The sequence below is a fragment of the Rhinoraja longicauda genome, chromosome 34 (assembly GCF_053455715.1).
Source record: "Rhinoraja longicauda isolate Sanriku21f chromosome 34, sRhiLon1.1, whole genome shotgun sequence".
NCBI classification, from domain to species: Eukaryota; Metazoa; Chordata; class Chondrichthyes; order Rajiformes; family Arhynchobatidae; genus Rhinoraja; species Rhinoraja longicauda.
The window spans coordinates 3,151,700-3,169,515 of record NC_135986.1 but is presented as its reverse complement, the minus strand read 5'-3'; the positions used below and the strand labels follow the sequence as shown (position 1 = coordinate 3,169,515).

Here is a 17,816-nt window from a genome sequence, read left to right as displayed (position 1 = left end):
TTTCGATCCATCGCCCTGCAGAGAAAGGGGAAACATAGAAACATAGAAAATAGGTGCAGGAGTAGGCCATTCGGCCCTTCGAGCCTGCACCGCCATTCAATATGATCATGGCTGATCATCCAACTCAGTATCCCGTACCTGCCTTCTCTCCATACCCCCTGATCCCTTTAGCCACAAGGGCCACATCTAACTCCCTCTTAAATATAGCCAATGAACTGGCCTCAACTACCTTCTGTGGCAGAGAATTCCACAGATTCATCACTCTCTGTGTGAAAAAAAACGTTCTCATCTCTGTCCTAAAAGACTTCCCCCTTATCCTTAAACTGTGACCCCTTGTTCTGGACTTCCCCAACATCGGGAACAATCTTCCCACATCTAGCCTCTCCAACCCCTTAAGAATTTTATATGTTTCTATAAGATCCCCCCTCAGTCTTCGAAATTCCAGAGAGTACAAGCAGAGTCTATCCAGTCTTTCTTCATATGAAAGTCCCGCCATCCCAGGGATCAATCTGGTGAACCTTCTCTGTACTCCCTCTAAGGCTAGAATGTCTTTCCTCAGATTAGGAGACCAAAACTGTACACAATACTCCAGGTGCGGTCTCACCAATGCCCTGTACAACTGCAGCAGAACCTCCCTGCTCCGATACTCAAATCCTCTTGCTATGAATGCTAACATACCATTCGCTTTCTTCACTGCCTGCTGCACCTGCACGTTTACTTTCAATGACTGGTGCACCATGACACCCAGGTCACGTTGCATCTCCCCTTTTCCTAATTGACCACCATTCAGGTAATACTCTGCTTTCCTGTTCTTGCCACCAAAGTGGATAACCTCACATTTATCCACATTATATTGCATCTGCCATGCATTTGCCCACTCTCCTAATCTATCCAAGTCTCTCTGCAGCCTCCTAGCATCCTCCTCGCAGCTAACACTGCCACCCAGCTTCGTGTCATCCGCAAACTTAGAGATGTTGCATTCAATTCCCTCGTCCAAATCATTAATATATATTGTAGATAACTGGGGTCCCTGCACTGAGCCTTGCGGTACCCCACTGGTCACTGCCCAAACAAGACTTTACGATACTGTACGATAAAACGTTATTCAACCCAGGAGGGAAATTGATTATTGTGTTCAGTTCTGGGCACAGTGTTACAGGAAAGATGTCGCCGAGCTGGAAAGGGTTCAGAGAAGATTCACGAGGATGTTGCCAGGACTAGAGTGTGTGAGCTACAGGGAGAGGTTGAACAGGCTGGGTCTCTATTCCATGGAGCTCAGGAGGATGAGGGGCGATCTTATAGAGGTGTACAAAATCATGAGAGGAATAGATCAGGTAGACGCACATTAGAGTCTCTTGCCCAGAGTGGGGGAATCGAGGACCAGAGGACACAGGTTCAAGGTGAAGGGGCAAAGATTTAATAGGAATTCGAGGAGTAACTTTTTCCACACAGAGGGTGGTGGGTGTATGGAACGAGCTGCCGGAGGAGGTAGTTGAGGCTGGGACTATCCCATCGTTTAAGAAACAGTTAGACAGGTTCATGGATAGGACGGGTTTGGAGGGATATGGGCCAAACGCGGGCAGATGGGACTAGTGTAGCTGGGACATTGTTGGCCGATGTGGGCAAGTTGGGCCGAAGGGCCTGTTTCCATGCTGTGTCACTCTGTGACTCCATGACAGTCAAAAAAACACAACAAGGACCAAGCGCATGCAAAGGGGACTAGTGTAGATGGGGCATGTTGGTCAGCAGGGGGGAGTTGGGCCGAAGGGCCTGTTTCCACGCTGTGTGACTCTGAGTCTCCATCTGTATAATCAGTAGGCTTCTTGATTTAAACAGCAACGGTCTTACCTGAGAAACAGGCACGTTGGGAGAATAATTCTCAGGTACATCAGCAGCGTCTGAAAATATAATCAACGATTGCTGTGTTAGAAACCTGTTCTGTTCTCCTTAATGCAGTGGCCCAGTACTCAGTACAGCCCACATACACCTGGGCTCCATCCCGACCACTGGCACGGTGTGTGTGTGTTTGTGTGTGTATGTGTGTGCATGTGTGTGTGTGCATGTGCATGCGTGATTGCACGATTGTGTGTGTGCGCGTGTGTGCCTGTGCCTGTGCGTGACTGCATGTGTGCATATGTTTGTGTGAGCGTGCAAGTGTGAGTGTGAACGTGTGAGGATGTGAACGTGTGTGTGCTTCTGTGTGTGTGTGTGAGTCTCTCTCTCTCTCTCTCTCTCTCTCTCTCTCTCTCTCTCTCTCTCTCTCTCTCTCTCTCTCTCTCTCTCTCTCTCTGCCCATTCCTTCTCTCCCGAGATGCTGCCTGACCTGCTGAGTTACTCCAGCACTTTGTGTCTACCTTCGATGTAAACCAGCACCTGCAGTTCCTTCCTACACACCAGGGATGATTTACAGATTATCAATGATCTGTACACTAGCACTATCCTACACACACTGGGGACAATTTGCAGAGGGCCAATTAACCTACAAACCCGCACGTCTTTGGAGTGTGGGAGGAAACCGGAGCACCCGGAGAAAACCCACACAGGTCACGGGGAGAACGTGCAAACTCCGTACAGACAGCGCCCGTGGTCGGGATGGAACCCGGGTCTCTGGCGCCGTGAGGCAGCAACTCTACCGCCGTGCCCCCCGAAATAATCAGCAAGGATTTACTGTACCTTCCTGATGCTGATCCAGGTGTTTGTCCACAGCTGGCGGGCTGTGGGAGAGGGAGAGAGAGAGAGAGAGAGAGAGAGTTATATTATAGGAGCACTTGCCAGATTATAAAAGAAATCTGAAGAAGGGTCTCGACCGGAAACGTCATTAGGATTGCCAACTGTCCCATATTAGCCGGGACATCCCCTATTTTGGGCTAAATTGGTTCGTCCCGTACGGGACCACCCTTGTACTGTATTAGGCCCAGGAGGCGCTGCAGGCCCGGACACTGTAGGCCCGGACAGTGTAGGTCCGGACGCTGTAGGCCCGGACGCTGTAGGCCTGTACGCTGTAGGCCCGGACGCTGTAGGCCTGTACGCTGTAGGCCCGGACAGTGTAGGCCCGGACAGTGTAGGCCCGGACACTGTAGGCCCGGACACTGTTGGCCCGTAAACACTGTAGGCCCGGACAGTGTAGGCCCGGACACTGTAGGCCCGTAAACACTGTAGGCCCGGACGCTGTAGGCCCCGACGCTGTAGGCCCGGACGCTGTAGGCACGGACACTGTAGACCCCGACGCTGTAGGCCCGGACGCTGTAGGCGCGGACGCTCTAGGTGTCCGACATTTTAGCACTGGACTGTCTAGGCCCAGAGGCCCAGGTGAGCCTAGCGGAGGTTGCGTAGCAACCCGGCTCCCGGCCCGGGCAGCCGCCATTGTTGGAGCGAGAACACGTGTCCGCTGGCTGGGTGAGGTCACGTGGGGCGCGGGGCGGTGACGTCACCTTGTCCCGTATTTGGGAGCGAGACAGTTGGCAACCCCTAAACGTCACCCATTCCTTCTCTCCAGAGACGCTGCCTGACCCGCTGAGCTACTCCAGCACTTTATGTCTATGTTCTGCCAGATTATAAATCTGTTTACATATTCCACAAATATAAGTCATTATGATATCATCTTCAATATATCCAGACCAAAGCTACCGCTGGTAATGCACAGTGTCTGTAGAGCCATAGAGAGATACAGCATGAAAACTGGCCCTTCGGCCCACTGTGTCTGTGCTGGCCCTTCTTCTGTCTGAAGAAGGGTCGCGACCCAAAACGTCACCCGTTCCTTCCATCCAGCGACTAGACCAAGTGGACCCGTTGGGCCCAAACCTCTCCTGCATTGGTGCAGCACCCTCTCCTCCCCCCTCCGCCCCTCCACCCTCCTCCCTCCCACCCACTCCATCCCCCTCAACCCCCCTTAACTTCCCTCCCCCTCCCTCCCTAGGAGATAGATTTAAACGTTAAAATGTGAATAACTTTAAAAATATAACGCCGATTTCAATGAAACTTCTTCCATTAGCACCAAAGGGACGACGGTGAGTAAGGTGGGCCTAAAATTGTCGCGCTATCGTGTACCGTTTTGGCTGTAGTTCAGGAACATACAAACAAACAAACGAGAGTTTTAGCAGATGCTGCCTGTCCCGCTGAGTTACTCCAGCACTTTGTATCTATCTTCCCTTTAAACTAGCACTTCCTTCCCACACTGAGCCACTGTTAACTTCAGTTTGTTGTCACGTGTACCGAGGTACAGTGAAAAGCTTTGTTGCGCGCTAACCAGTCAGCGGAAAGACGACACACGATTACAATCGAGCCGTCCACAGTCTACAGATACGTGATAAGGGAATAACGTTCAGTGCAAGGTAAAGTCCGATCAAGGATAGTCCGAGGGTCTCCAATGAGGTAGATAGTAGTTCAGCACTGCTCTCTGGTTGTGGTAGGATAGTTCATTATCAGACACCATCGCCCATTTACATCCAAACCTCCTGTAATCCCATTCTATTTAGTTCAGTTTAGTTTAGAGATACAGCGCGGAAAAAGGCCCTTCGGCCCACCGAGTCTTGTGTGTGTGTGTGTGTGTACAAGTATGTGTGTGTACGTGTGTGAGTGTGTGCATGTGTACGTGCGTGTGTATGGAGTGTGTGCATGTGTACGTGTGGAGTTTGTGTGTGTGCGTGTGCGTGTGTGCGTGTGCGTGTGTGTGTGTGCGTGTGTGTGTGTGTGTGTGTGTGTGTGTGTGTGTGTGTGTGTGTGTACGTGTGTGTGTGTGTGTGTGTACATGTGTGCGTGTGTGTGTGTGTCACAGCGCCAGGGACCCAGGTTCGATCCCTACCTCCACCCCTTTCTCATGCTTGGAAACTCTAGTACAGTTCTTCCACCTTACAATCCGATGTGGAGTTTATTGTTAATGCTGTTAGATGATACATGGCTGGGGGTTATACCTAGTTACACAGAGGATTATGAATACATTGCAAGCTTAGTCCTCCCTCGGCAACAGAACACGAGAACACATCTCTCTCACAACCACTAACTTGATGTTGTAATTGTGAATCACGCTTATGTCCTGTATTTATAATCTTTTTCTTTTCATTGTCCTGTACATTTCAAGTATAGCTTATGTACAATTAAGTTTAATTGTGTATAATTTACTCGTGATAATGTTTAATTGTGTCTAATGTATATTTTATTCTTGTCGTGTGGGGGGTCTGGGTCTCCACAGTCTGCCATAGCCCGGGCCTACAGTGTCCGGGCCTACAGTGTCCGGGCCTACAGTGTCCGGGCCTACAGTGTCCGGGCCTACAGTGTCCGGGCCTACAGCGTCCTGGCCTACAGCGTCCGGGCCTACAGCGTCCTGGCCTACAGCGTCCGGGCCTACAGCGTCTTGGCCTACAGCGTCCGGGCCTAGTGTCCAGTCCTACAGCATCCAGGCCTACAGTGTCCTGGCCTACAGCGTCCGGGCCTACAGCGTCCTGGCCTACAGCGTCTGGGCCTAGTGTCCAGGCCTACAGCGTCCGGGCCTACAGTGTCCTGGCCTACAGTGTCCGGGCTTACAGTGTCCGGGCCTACAGCGCCCCCTGGGCTTAATATGGGACAAGGGCGGTCCCGTACGGGACAAACCAATCTAGCCCAAGGTACAGGATGTCCCGGCTAATACGGGACAGTTGGCAACCCTAACTGATTGGGTGATCGCTGGTCAGCGCGGACTCAGTGGGCCGAAGGGACTGTTTCCACGCTGTTTCTCTGAAACTAAAAGAACTAAAACAGTTGTACTGTGTAGTAAAGCAATCTTTATTCCCGGTTAGAATGTTCCTGGGCTGTGCTGTGCTGTGCTTCCATGTTTTAATATGCCACAGAGAGAAAGGGTTTGAAGAATTGTTGGGCGGTCACGGTGGCGCAGCGGTAGAGTTGCTGCCTTACAGCGCACGCAGCGCCGGAGACCCGGGTTCCATCCCGACCACGGGCGCTGTCTGTGCGGAGTTTGTACGTTCTCCCCGTGACCTGCGTGGGTTTTCTCCGAGATCTCCGGTTTCCTCCCACACTCCAAACACGTGCGGATTTGTAGGTTAATTGGCTAAATGTAAATTGTCCCCAGTGTGTGTAGGATAGTGTTAGTGTGCGGAGATCTCCGAACTAAAACTAAACGAAAGGGGTCCCGACCCGAAACGTCACCCATATCCTTCAGAGATGCTGCCTGACCCACTGAGTTACTCCAGCACCATGTGTTCTAGAGGTGACTTAGTCAGTTGTAGTGACCTTGGCTGTAATTTATTAAGGTTGTATCCCCAACAACTGGACACGTTGGACCAAGTGGACCCGTTGGGCCCAAACCTCTCCTGCATTGGTACAGCACCCTCCCTCCCCCCCTCCCTCCCCCTCTCCCCCACCTCCTTCCCCTCCCCCCTCTCCCACCTCCCCCTCCCCTCTCCCTTCACCCCCTCCCCCCATCACCTTCCCCCTCCCTCCTCCACCTTCTCCTCCCCCTCCCCTCCTCCCTCCCCCTCCCCCACCTCCCCCCTCCCCCACCTCCCCCCTCCACCCCCTCCCACCCATCACCCTCCCCCTCCCCTCCCCCTCCCCTCTTCCCCTCCCCCTCTCACCAGTCTCCCCCTTCCCCCTCCCCACCCCTCCCTCCTCCCCACCCCCTCCCCCTTCCCTCTCCCCACCCTCCCTCCCCCTTCACCCTCCCCCTCCCATCACTCTCCCCCCTTCCCCTCCCGCTCTCACAAGTCTCCCCCTTCCCCCTCCCCACCCCCCCTCCCCTCCCCCCTTCACCCCATCCCCCCTCCACTCCTCCTCCCCCTTCCTACCATCACCCTTCCCCTCCCCTCGCCCCCACTCCATCCCTCTCAAACCCCCTCCACTCCCCCCTCCCTCCCAAGGAGATAGATTTAAACTTTAAAACGTGAATAACTTTAAAAACATAACACCGATTCCAATGAAACTTCTTCCATTAGCACCAAAGGGACGAAGGTGAGTAAGGTGGGCCTAAAATTGTTGCGCTATCGTGTACCGTTTTGGCTGTAGTTCAGGAACAAACAAACAAACAAACAAACTAGAGTTTTAGTACATAGATGGACAGCAGGGTTGTAGACAATAAAACAGAGTATTAATATTGTTTACTCACTCGTCTGGAACTTGTTTCTTAATCACCTCTGTTGAGCAAAAGACAAGAAAAGGATGATTACGGAGATGTTTAGTTGATTGTCACGTGTACCGAGGTACAGTGAAAAGCTTTTGTGTTGCGTGCTAACCAGTCAGCGGAAAGACTATACACAATTACAATCGAGCCGTCCACAGTCTACAGATACAGGATAAAGGCATTAACATTTAGCACAAGATAATGTACAGTGACATCTGATTAAAGGTAACAATACACGATTACAATCACTCAGGGATCTGATAGAGACGTGTAAAATTATAAAAGGACTGGACAAAGTTAGATGAAGGGAAATGTTCCCAATGTTGGGGGAGTCCAGAACCAGGGGCCACACACACAGTCTAACAATAAAGGGGAGGCCATTTAAAACTGAGGAGAGAAGGGACTTTTTCACCCACAGAGGGCAGTGGAGGCCAAATCACTGGATGGATTTAAAAGAGAGTTAGATAGAGCTCTAGGGGCTAGTGGAATCAAGGGATGTGGGGAGAAGGCAGGCACGGGTTACTGATTGTGGATGATCAGCCATGATCACAATGAATGTCGGTGCAGGCTCGAAGGGCCGAATGGCCTCCTCCTGCACCTATTTTCTATGTTTTCTATGCTCTTTGTTTTCTAATCGAGCCGTCCACAGTGTACTAAACTAAACTGAACTGTAGACTGTGGACGGCTCGATTGTAATCGTGTGTCATCTTTCCGCTGACTGGTTGGCACGCAACAAAAGAGCTTTTCACTGTACCTCGGGCGGGGCGGTAGAATTGCCGCCTTACAGCGAATGCAGCGCCGGAGACCCGGGTTCCATCCCGACTACGGGCGCCGTCTGTACGGAGTTTGTACGTTCTCCCCGTGACCCGCGCGGGTTTTCTCCGAGATCTTCGGTATCCTCCCGCACTCAAAAAGACGTGCGGGTTTGTAGGTTGATTGGGTCGGGATAAATGTAGACGTGTGTGTGTGTGTGTGTGTGTGTTAGTGTGCGGGGATCGCTGGTCGGCGCGGACCCGGTGGGCCGAAAGGGCTCTGTGTCTGTAAACGTGGCAATAAACTGCACTGCAGACGGGTGGACTGAGATAACACAGTGTGGTTCTCAGGCCATGACTTGCGTAAGACTGTACCACCAACACTCCCCCTTGCCTTCCACAGAATAGTGCGGTTACCCAACAATTGGCGCTGTAAATATGTACTACATCACCACCACCATCTGCAGAGGTCTTCCTATGGAGTCCACATCACAAGCGTTCACCCAGAGCTCAACACACTTCTCGGCACCTGCCCGCCATGGCGTCTTGCGCTCCTGTACAGCGCCGTAGGCTGTACGCCGCCCCAGCATGGCGCCACAGCGCCCATACTAGAGCCGCGCACAACGAAGCCGTGCCGATCATCACCGGCTGCCTACGCCCTACTCCGACGGATCTCCTGCCGGTGCTCACAGGTACCACGTTCCAGCCGAGCTTGGCAGAGAGTTCTTCACCCATGGGTTGGAGCCCAAGGCCCCATCGGACGCCAAACGCCCTTTGCGCCACCTCGCCCAGGATTCACGGCAACCGGGACCTCAACGCCTGTCGTCTCGTCCCCCTTTCTCCTGTCACGCAGCGACCCTCTGTGGCTCCAGTTTCAACATAGACAATAGGTGCAGAAAGAGGCTATTCAGCCCTTCGAGCCAGCAACACCATTCATGTGATCATGGCTGATCATTCTTAATCAGTACCCCGTTCCTGCCTTCTCCCCATACCCCCTGACTCCGCTATCCTTAAGAGCTCTATCCAGCTCTCTCTCGAATGCATTCACAGAATTGGCCTCCACTGCCTTCTGAGGCAGAGAATTCCACAGATTCACAACTCTCTGACTGAAAATGTTTTTCCTCATCACTGTTCTAAATGGCCTACCCCTTATTCTTAAACTGTGTCCCCTGGTTCTGGACTCCCCCAACATTGCGAACATGTTTCCTGCCTCTAACGTGTCCAACCCCTTAATAATCTTATACGTTTCGATAAGATCTCCTCTCATCCTTCTAAATTCCAGTGTATACAAGCCTAGTCGCTCCAGTCATATGATAGTCCCGCCATTCCGGGAATTAACCTAGTAAACCTACGCTGCACGCCCTCAATAGCAAGAATATCCTTCCTCAAACTTGGAGATCAAAACTGCACACAGTACTCCAGGTACGGTCTCACTAGGGCCCTGTACAACTGCAGAAGGACCTCTTTGCTCCTGTACTCAACTCCTCATGTTATGAAGGCCAACATTCCATTGACTTTCTTCACTGCCTGCTGTACCTGCATGCTTCCTTTCAGTAACTGATGCACTAGGACACCCAGATCTTGTTGTACGTCCTCTGTTCCTAACTTGACACCGTTCAGATAATAATCTGCCTTCCTATTCTCACCACCAAAGTGGATAACCTCACACTTATCCACATTAAACTACATCTGCCATGCATCCGCCCACTCACACAACCTGTCCAAGTCACCCTGCAACCTCATAGCATCTTCCTCACAGTTCACACTACCACCCAGCTTTGTATCATCTGCAAATTTGCTAATGGTACTTTTAATCCCTTCATCCAAGTCATTAATGTATATTGTAAATAGCTGCGGTCCCAGCATCGAGCCTTGCGGTACCCCACTAGTCACTGCCTGCCATTCTGAAAGGGACCCATTTATCCCCACTCTTTGCTTTCTGTCTGCCAACCAATTTTCTATCCATGTCAGTACCCTACCTCCAATACCATGTGCTCTAATTTTGCCCACTAATCTCCTATGTGGAACCTTGTCAAAGGCTTTCTGAAAGCCGAGGTACACCACATCCACCGGCTCTCCCCTGTCAATTTTCCTGGTTACATCCTCAAAGAATTCCAGAAGATTAGTCCAGCACGATTTCCCCTTCGTAAATCCATGCTGACTCGGAACGATCCTGTTACTACTATCCAAATGCTCCGCAATTTTGTCTTTTATAATTGACTCCAGCATCTGCCCCACCACTGATGTCAGACTAACTGGTCTACCGATACAGGATAAAGGCATTAACATTTAGCACAAGATAATGTCCAGTAACATCTGATTAAAGCTAGCTAAGGTGTAGTTCAGTTTATTGTCACGTGTACCGAGGTACAGTGAAAAGCTTTTTTGTTGCGTGCTAACCAGTCAGCGGAAAGGACCGTACCTGATAATAATCACTTGGGGGCCTTATAGAGACGTATAAAAACTTTTAAAATCTTGTAGAAACTTTTTCACTCAGAGAGTTGTGAATCTGTGGAATTCTCTGCCTCAGAAGGCAGTGGAGGCCAATTCTCTGAATGCATTCAAGAGAGAGTTAGATAGAGCTCTTAAGGATAACGGAGTCAGGGGGTATGGGGAGAAGGCAGGAACGGGGTACTGATTGAGAATGATCAGCCATGATCACATTGAATGGCGGTGCTGGCTCGAAGGGCCGAATGGCCTCCTCCTGCACCTATTGTCTATTGTATAAAATTATAAAAGTACTGGACAAGCTAGATGCAGGAAAAATGTTCCCAATGTTGGGGGAGTCCAGAACCAGGGACCACACAGTCTAAGAATAAAGGGGAGGCCATTTAAAACTGAGGTGAGAAGGAACTTTTTCACCCAGAGAGTTGGGAATCTGTGGAATTCTCTGCCACAGAGGGCAGTGGAGGCCAAATCACTGGATGAATTTAAAAGAGGGTTAGAGAGAGCTCTAGGGGCTAATGGAATCAAAGGATATGGGGAGAAGGCAGGCACGGGTTACTGATTGTGGATGATCAACCACGATAACAATGAATGGCGGTGCTGGCTCGAAGGGCCGAATGGCCTCCTCCTGCACCTATTTTCTATGTTTTCTATGTTCTTTGTTTTCTAATCAAGCCGTCCACAGTGTACAGCTTTAAACTATCTATCTCTAAACTAAACTGAACTGTAGACTGTGGACGGCTCGATTGTAATCGTGTGTCGTCTTTCCGCTGACTGGTTGGCACGCAACAAAAGAGCTTTTCACTGTACCTCGGGCGGAGCGGTAGAGTTGCCGCCTTACAGCGAATGCAGCGCCGGAGACCCGGGTTCCATCCCGACTACGGGCGCCGTCTGTACGGAGTTTGTACGTTCTCCCCGTGACCTGCGTAGGTTTTCTCCGAGATCTTCGGTTTCCTCCCGCACTCCAAAAGACGTGTGGATTTGTAGGTTGATTGGGTTGGGATAAATGTAGAAATTGTCTGTCCCTGGTGTGTGTGTGTGTGTGTGTGTGTGTGTGTGTGGGGTAGCGTTAGTGTGTGGGGATCGCTGGTCGGCGCGGACCCGGTGGGCCGAAAGGGCTCTGTGTCTGTAAACGTTGCAATAAACTGCACTGCAGACGGGTGGACTGAGGTAACACAGTGTGGTTCTCAGGCCATGACTTGCGTAAGACTGTACCACCAACACTTCCCCTTGCCTTCCACAGAATAGTGCGGTTACCCAACAATTGGCGCTGTAAATATGTACTACATCACCACCACCATCTGCAGAGGTCTTCCTATGGAGTCCACATCACAAACATTCACCCAGAGCTCAACACACTTCTCGGCACCTGCCCGCCATGGAGTCTTGCGCTCCTGTACAGCGCCGTAGGCCGTACGCCGCCCCAGCATGGTGCCGCAGCGCCCATACTAGAGCCGCGCACAACGAAGCCGTGCCGATCATCACCGGCCGCCTATGCCCTACGCAGCGACCCTCTGTGGTTCCGGTTTCAACATAGGCAATATGGGGAGAAGGAGGCCATTCGGCCCTTCGAGCCAGCGCCGCCATTCAATGTGATCACGGCTGATCATTCTCAATCAGTACCCCGTTCCTGCCTTCTCCCCATACCCTCTGACTCCGCTATCCTTAAGAGCTCTATCTAGCTCTCTCGTGAATGCATTCAGAGAATTGGCCTCCACTGCCTTCCGAGGCAGAGAATTCCACAGATTCACAACTCTCTGACTGAAAAAGTTTTTCCTCATCTCCGTTCTAAATGGCCCACCCCTTATTTTTAAACTGTGTGGCCCCTGGTTCTGGATTCCCCCAACATTGGGAACATGTTTCTTGCCTCTAACGTGTCCAACCCCTTAATAATCTTATATGTTTCGATAAGATCTCCTCTCATCCTTCTAAATTCCAGTGTATACAAGCCCAGTCGCTCCAGTCTTTCAACGTACGACAGTCCCGCCATCCCGGGGATTAACCTGGTGAACCTACGCTGCACGCCCTCAATAGCAAGAGAAGAATGTCCTTCCTCAAATTTGGAGACCAAAACTGCACGCGGTACTCCAGGTGCAGTCTCACTAGGGCCCTGTACAACTGCCCTAGTGAGACCGCACCTGGAATACGGAGTATACTAGGGGTGCTCCTAGTACACCTGCAATACTAGGAGTATACTAGGGGTGCTCCTAGTACACCTGCAATACTAGGAGTATACTAGGGGTGCTCCTAGTACACCTGCAATACTAGGAGTATACTAGGGGTGCTCCTAGTACACCTGCAATACTAGGAGTATACTAGGGGTGCTCCTAGTACACCTGCAATACTAGGAGTATACTAGGGGTGCTCCTAGTACACCTGCAATACTAGGAGTATACTAGGGGCAAGGAGAACCAGCTGGGAACAGACATTGCGGCCTCCTCAAGCACAACCCGTCCCGCCACACCGAGCACAGCCCCACCCGGCTCGGACATGCCCCGCAAAGAGTGGGTCTCCCTGAACCGGCTCCGCCCAGGGGCTTGGCCGGTTCAACGCCAACATGCATCGTTGGGGATGGTTGCGTTTATCAGCAGCCTGCGTGTGTGTGTGGAGCAGTCCAACAAACGGCGCGGCGCGGCGTTCTCGACTGCGTTGTCCATTCATAGGTTCCAGGAGCAGAATTGGGCCATTCGGCCCATCGAGTCCACTCCGCCATTCAATCACGGCCGATCAATCTCTCCCTCCCAACCCCATTCTCCTGCCTTCTCCCCATCACCCCTGACACCCACACTGATCAAGAATCTATCTGTCTCTGTCTTAACAATACCCACTGACTTGTGGCCTCCACAGCCGTCTGTGGCAAAGAATTCACCATCCTCTGACTGAAGAAATCCCCCCTCATCTCCTTCCTAAAGGAACGTCCTTTAATTCTGAGGCCGTGCCCTCTGGTCCTAGACTCTCCCACTAGTGGAAACATCCTCTCCACACCCACTTTATCCAGGCCGTTCTGTACGTTTCAATGAGGTCCCCCCTCATCCTTCTAAACTCCAGCGAGTACAGGCCCAGTGCCGACATACACTCTGAGCAACAACCTTAATCGTGTAGCGTTCCGACATTCGGCCCGTCGAGTCAATGCTGTCCCTCAGAGAGATCTCACCTCCCCCACTTACTTTTGTTTTAGTTCAGAGATACAGAGCGGAAACAAGGCCCTTCGGCCCACCGGGTCCGCGCTGCCCAGCGACAGACACAGACACAGACACAGACACAGACACAGACACACACAGACACACACAGACAGACACACAGACACACACACACACACACACACACACACACACACACACACACAACAATTTACACTTACACCAAAGCCAATTAACCTACAAACCCGCACATCTTTGGAGTGTGGGAGTAGACCGAAGATCTCGGAGAAACCCCACGCGGGTCACGGGGAGAACGTACAAACTCCGTACAGACAGCGCCCGTAGTCGGGATGGAACCCGGGTCTTCGGCGCTGCGTGCGCTGTAAGGTAGCGACTCTACCGTCGCGCCACCGTGACAACACTGAGACCTCCTCGAGATCTTTCCCCCCCCCCCTCCACACCCCCATTAACTCCCCCCTGATTCTGCCCGTCAGCCACACACTGGGGAGGCACGTTACAGAGGGGTCAAATAACCCACCCACCCACCGACGTCTTTGGAGGAAGCCGGACCCCCCTGTGAGAGGCGGCTCCTGGCACAATGGACCTGACAGTGGGGGGACATCACCTGGCGCCGAACGCTCGCCCAATGAGAGACCCCCCATCACCAGGGACCTCCCAGTGCAAGAGCACTCCCAGCCACGGGACCTCCCGGTAACAGGGCTATCTCCATCCTGATGGACCTCCCAATGTGATGGATCTCCCAGTGTGATGGACCTCCCAGTGTGATGGACCTCCCAGTGTGATTGACCTCCCAGTGTGATGGACCTCCCAGTGTGATGGACCTCCCAGTGTGATGGACCTCCCAGTGTGATGGACCTCCCAGTGTGATGGATCTCCCAGTGTGATGGACCTCCCAGTGTGATGGACCTCCCAGTGTGATGGACCTCCCAGTGTGATGGACCTCCCAGTGTGATGGACCTCCCAGTGTGATGGACCTCCCAGTGTGATGGACCTCCCAGTGTGATGGACCTCCCAGTGTGATGGACCTCCCAGTGTGATGGACCTCCCAGTGTGATGGACCTCCCAGTGTGATGGACCTCCCAGTGTGATGGACCTCCCAGTGTGATGGACCTCCCAGTGTGATGGACCTCCCAGTGTGATGGACCTCCCAGTGTGATGGACCTCCCAGTGTGATGGACCTCCCAGTGTGATGGACCTCCCAGTGTGATGGACCTCCCAGTGTGATGGACCCACCCTGAGCATCACTCACCTCTCCTCCTCCTTCTCCTCTTCCTCTGGCAGATGCAGATGACCACCCCAGCTCCCAGCAGCAGCAGCAGCAGCCCACCGCCCCCGGCCACGAAGGGCACCCAGGGTGGGCTTCCCCTGGGGGTGGTGTTCTCGACAACCAACGTCACGGTCACCGTCACGCTGGGCCTCTCTGTGGGGGCTTGAAGCGGAGAAATAAGGAAGCCCTCTCTTGCAAACATCTCCCCGCCCCCCCCCCCCCTCCTATGCCCACCACCCGATAGCTTAATTCAAAGACACCGCACAGAAACAGGCCTAAAGCCCACTGAGTCCATAAAGTCATAAGTGATAGGAGCAGAATTGGGCCCTTCAAGTCCACTCCGCCATTCAATCATGGCTGATCTATCTCTCCCTCCCAACCCCATTCTCCTGCCTTCACCCCATAACCCCTGACACCCGCACTGATCAACAATCTATCTATCTCTGCCTTAAAAACATCCACTGACTTGTGGCCTCCACAGCCGTCTGTGGCAAAGAATCCCACAGATTCACCACCCTCTGACTAAAGAAATTCCTCCTCATCTCCTTCCTTAAAGAACGTCCTTTAACTCTGAGGCTGTGCCCTCTGGTCCTAGACTCTCCCACTAGTGGGAACATCCTCTCCACGTCCACTCTATCCGGGCGTTTCATTGTTCCGTTAAGGTTTCAATGAGGTCCCCCCTCGTCCATCTAAACTCCAGCGAGTACCGCCCTTTAATTCTGGGGCTGTGCCCTCTGGTCCTAGACTCGCGATGGGCCGAAGGGCCTGTTCTCCCCAGCCGTGCTGTTGTACATTCAAAGACAAGTTCGGGGGCTAAGGATCCGATTGCTCACCTTGCACTGACAGATCGGTTCCCCAGATGCTATGCACAGTCACGTCGCGTTCACTGAGGATCATCACCCGGCAGTAGTACCTGCCCGAGTCGCTCATCCTCAGCCGGTCCAAGCGGATGGAGGCGGTGTGGTTGTGGTCTGGCGAGCCCAGGAACGTGATCCGGCCCTCGTACTCCCTGTGAGTGTAGGCTCGCGAGAGGATGAAGATGGTCAGCCCGTGATAGTACCCGACGCTCCACGCGACGTCAAAGCCCCGGGGCCGGAGGTGGGCCGGGTACGAGAAGGTGCAGGGCAGGGTGACCGACCCGCCTTCCACTGCGGACAGCCGGGCCGGCTGATCCACCTGGTAGTCATTACCGCCGACGGTCAATGCTGTGGGAGGGGGGGGGGGGGGGGTGCAAGGGGCAGTCGGAGTTACTCCAGCTTCTTCTGCCTTAAAGGAATATATACATATACATACATATATTCAGCCTGAAGAAGGGTCTCGACCTGAAACGTCACCCGTTCCTTCTCTCCCGAGACGCTGCCCGACCCGCTGAGTTACTCCAGCGCTTTGTGAATAAATCTATATATATACATACGTGTGTGTGCGTGTATATATGTATGTATGTACGTATATATATATATATACGTGTGTGTGTGTGTATATACGTGTGTGTGTATATATACGTGTGTGTGTGTGTGTATATATATATATATAGGTGTGTGTGTATGTATGTGTGTATATGTGTGTGTATATGTGTGTGTGTGTGTATGTATGTGTGTATATATGTGTGTGTGTGTGTATATGTGTGTGTGTGTATATATATATATATAGATGTGTGTCTGAAGAACGGTCTCGACCCGAAACGTCACCCGTTCCTTCTCTCCTGAGACGCTGCCCGACCCGCTGAGTTACTCCAGCATTTTGTGAATAAATACCTTTGATTTGTACCAGCATCTGCAGTTATTTTCTTACACTATATATATATGTGTGTGTGTATATATATATATACATATATATATACACACATATATACATACACACACACATATATACATATAGATATATAATACATATACACACACACACACATATATATATATATACATATTCCTTTATTTGTCCCACCCCGGGGAAATTTACAGTTACAGCCGTAAAGTGACGTTTCAGGTGGAGACCCCATTCACTTCTCCCACTTCAAGTAGCCCCAACATTCCCTCTCTCTCCATCCCTCCCCCACCCAAGTCGCACCAGCTTCTCGTTCCCACCCAGCACACACCCAACAACAGCCTGCTTCCTTTATCCTCGTTGTTTTTTTGCATCTTTCACTCATTGATCCGTCTGCATTTCTCCTTTCCCTTATCCCTAACCAGTCTGAAGAAGGGCCTCGACCCGAAACGTCACCCGTTCCTTCTCCCCAGAGATGCTGCCCGACCCGCTGAGTTACTCCAGCGCTTTGTTTTCTATCTTCGGAGTAAACCAGCATCTGCAGTTCCTTCCCACAGAGGGTGGGGGAGGGAGGGGGTTGGGGGTGGAGGGGGAGTGGGTAGAGGGGCTGGCTATTGAGGGAGCGGGGGATTAATGGAGGGGGAGGGGGGTGGCGGGAGATGGGGGGAAGGGGGAGGGGGGTGGGTAGATGAGGAGTGATGGGAGAGGCCGGTTATTGAGGGAGTGGGTGGTTAAGGGGGAGGAGTGGGGAGATGGGGGGGGGGGGTGGTAGAGGCTGGGTATTGATGGGGCGGCGGGGTTACGGGGGGGGGGGGGTGAGAGGGAGGGTAACGTTGGGATCTACTCACCCACGGTGAGATGCAACAGTAGAAGGCGGAGAGGAGAGTCCATGGGCACTCCTGTGTGTCCCTGACCAAACTGTCTCATGCCTTGCCTGATCACTGAGTCACTTCTGCTTAATCTCTTCCCCTTCCACACCCCTCCCCCTTCCCCTCCTTCCCCCTCCCTCCCCTCACCTTCCCCCCCTCACCTTCCCCCCCTCCCCTCACCTTCCCCCCCTCCCCTCCCCTCCTTCCCCTTCCCTCCCCACCCCTCCCCTCCCCTGGTGTGTGCTAGTGAACGTGGATCACTGGTCAGCACGGACTCGTTGGGCCGAAGGGCCTGTATCCGTGCTGCATCTCAGAGAGAGGGAGAGAGAGAGGGTGAGAGAGAGGGGAGAGGAGAGAGAGGGGGGAGGGAGGAGATAGAGAGAGGGAGAGGAGAGGGGGGGTGAGAGGAGAGAGAGGAGAGGGGGGTGAGTGGAGGGGATGAGAGGGAGA

The 17,816-nt window shown here is 52.5% G+C and overlaps 1 protein-coding gene across 2 annotated transcripts in view; it reads right to left on the bottom strand.

Moving 5' to 3' along the window:
- Positions 1-17,468, bottom strand: part of LOC144609410 (paired immunoglobulin-like type 2 receptor beta) — a 17,860-nt gene extending 392 nt beyond the window's left edge. Inside the window, exons 1-7 of one of the 2 annotated variants that reach the window (XM_078427881.1) lie at positions 17,346-17,468; positions 15,567-15,938; positions 14,716-14,895; positions 7,094-7,121; positions 2,674-2,714; positions 1,849-1,898; positions 1-15 (exon numbers count right to left, since the gene is read on the bottom strand). The exon at positions 1-15 is cut by the window's left edge and continues 392 nt beyond it. In XM_078427881.1, coding sequence (XP_078284007.1) covers positions 1-15; positions 1,849-1,898; positions 2,674-2,714; positions 7,094-7,121; positions 14,716-14,895; positions 15,567-15,938; positions 17,346-17,424 — 765 coding nt within the window. In that variant the 5' untranslated portion in view covers positions 17,425-17,468. Of the gene's footprint in view, positions 16-1,848; positions 1,899-2,673; positions 2,715-7,093; positions 7,122-14,715; positions 14,896-15,566; positions 15,939-16,026; positions 16,149-17,345 lie in introns of those variants that run through there. The other variant, XM_078427882.1, reaches the window with a different exon arrangement.
- Between the last annotated feature and the right edge of the window lie 348 nt (positions 17,469-17,816).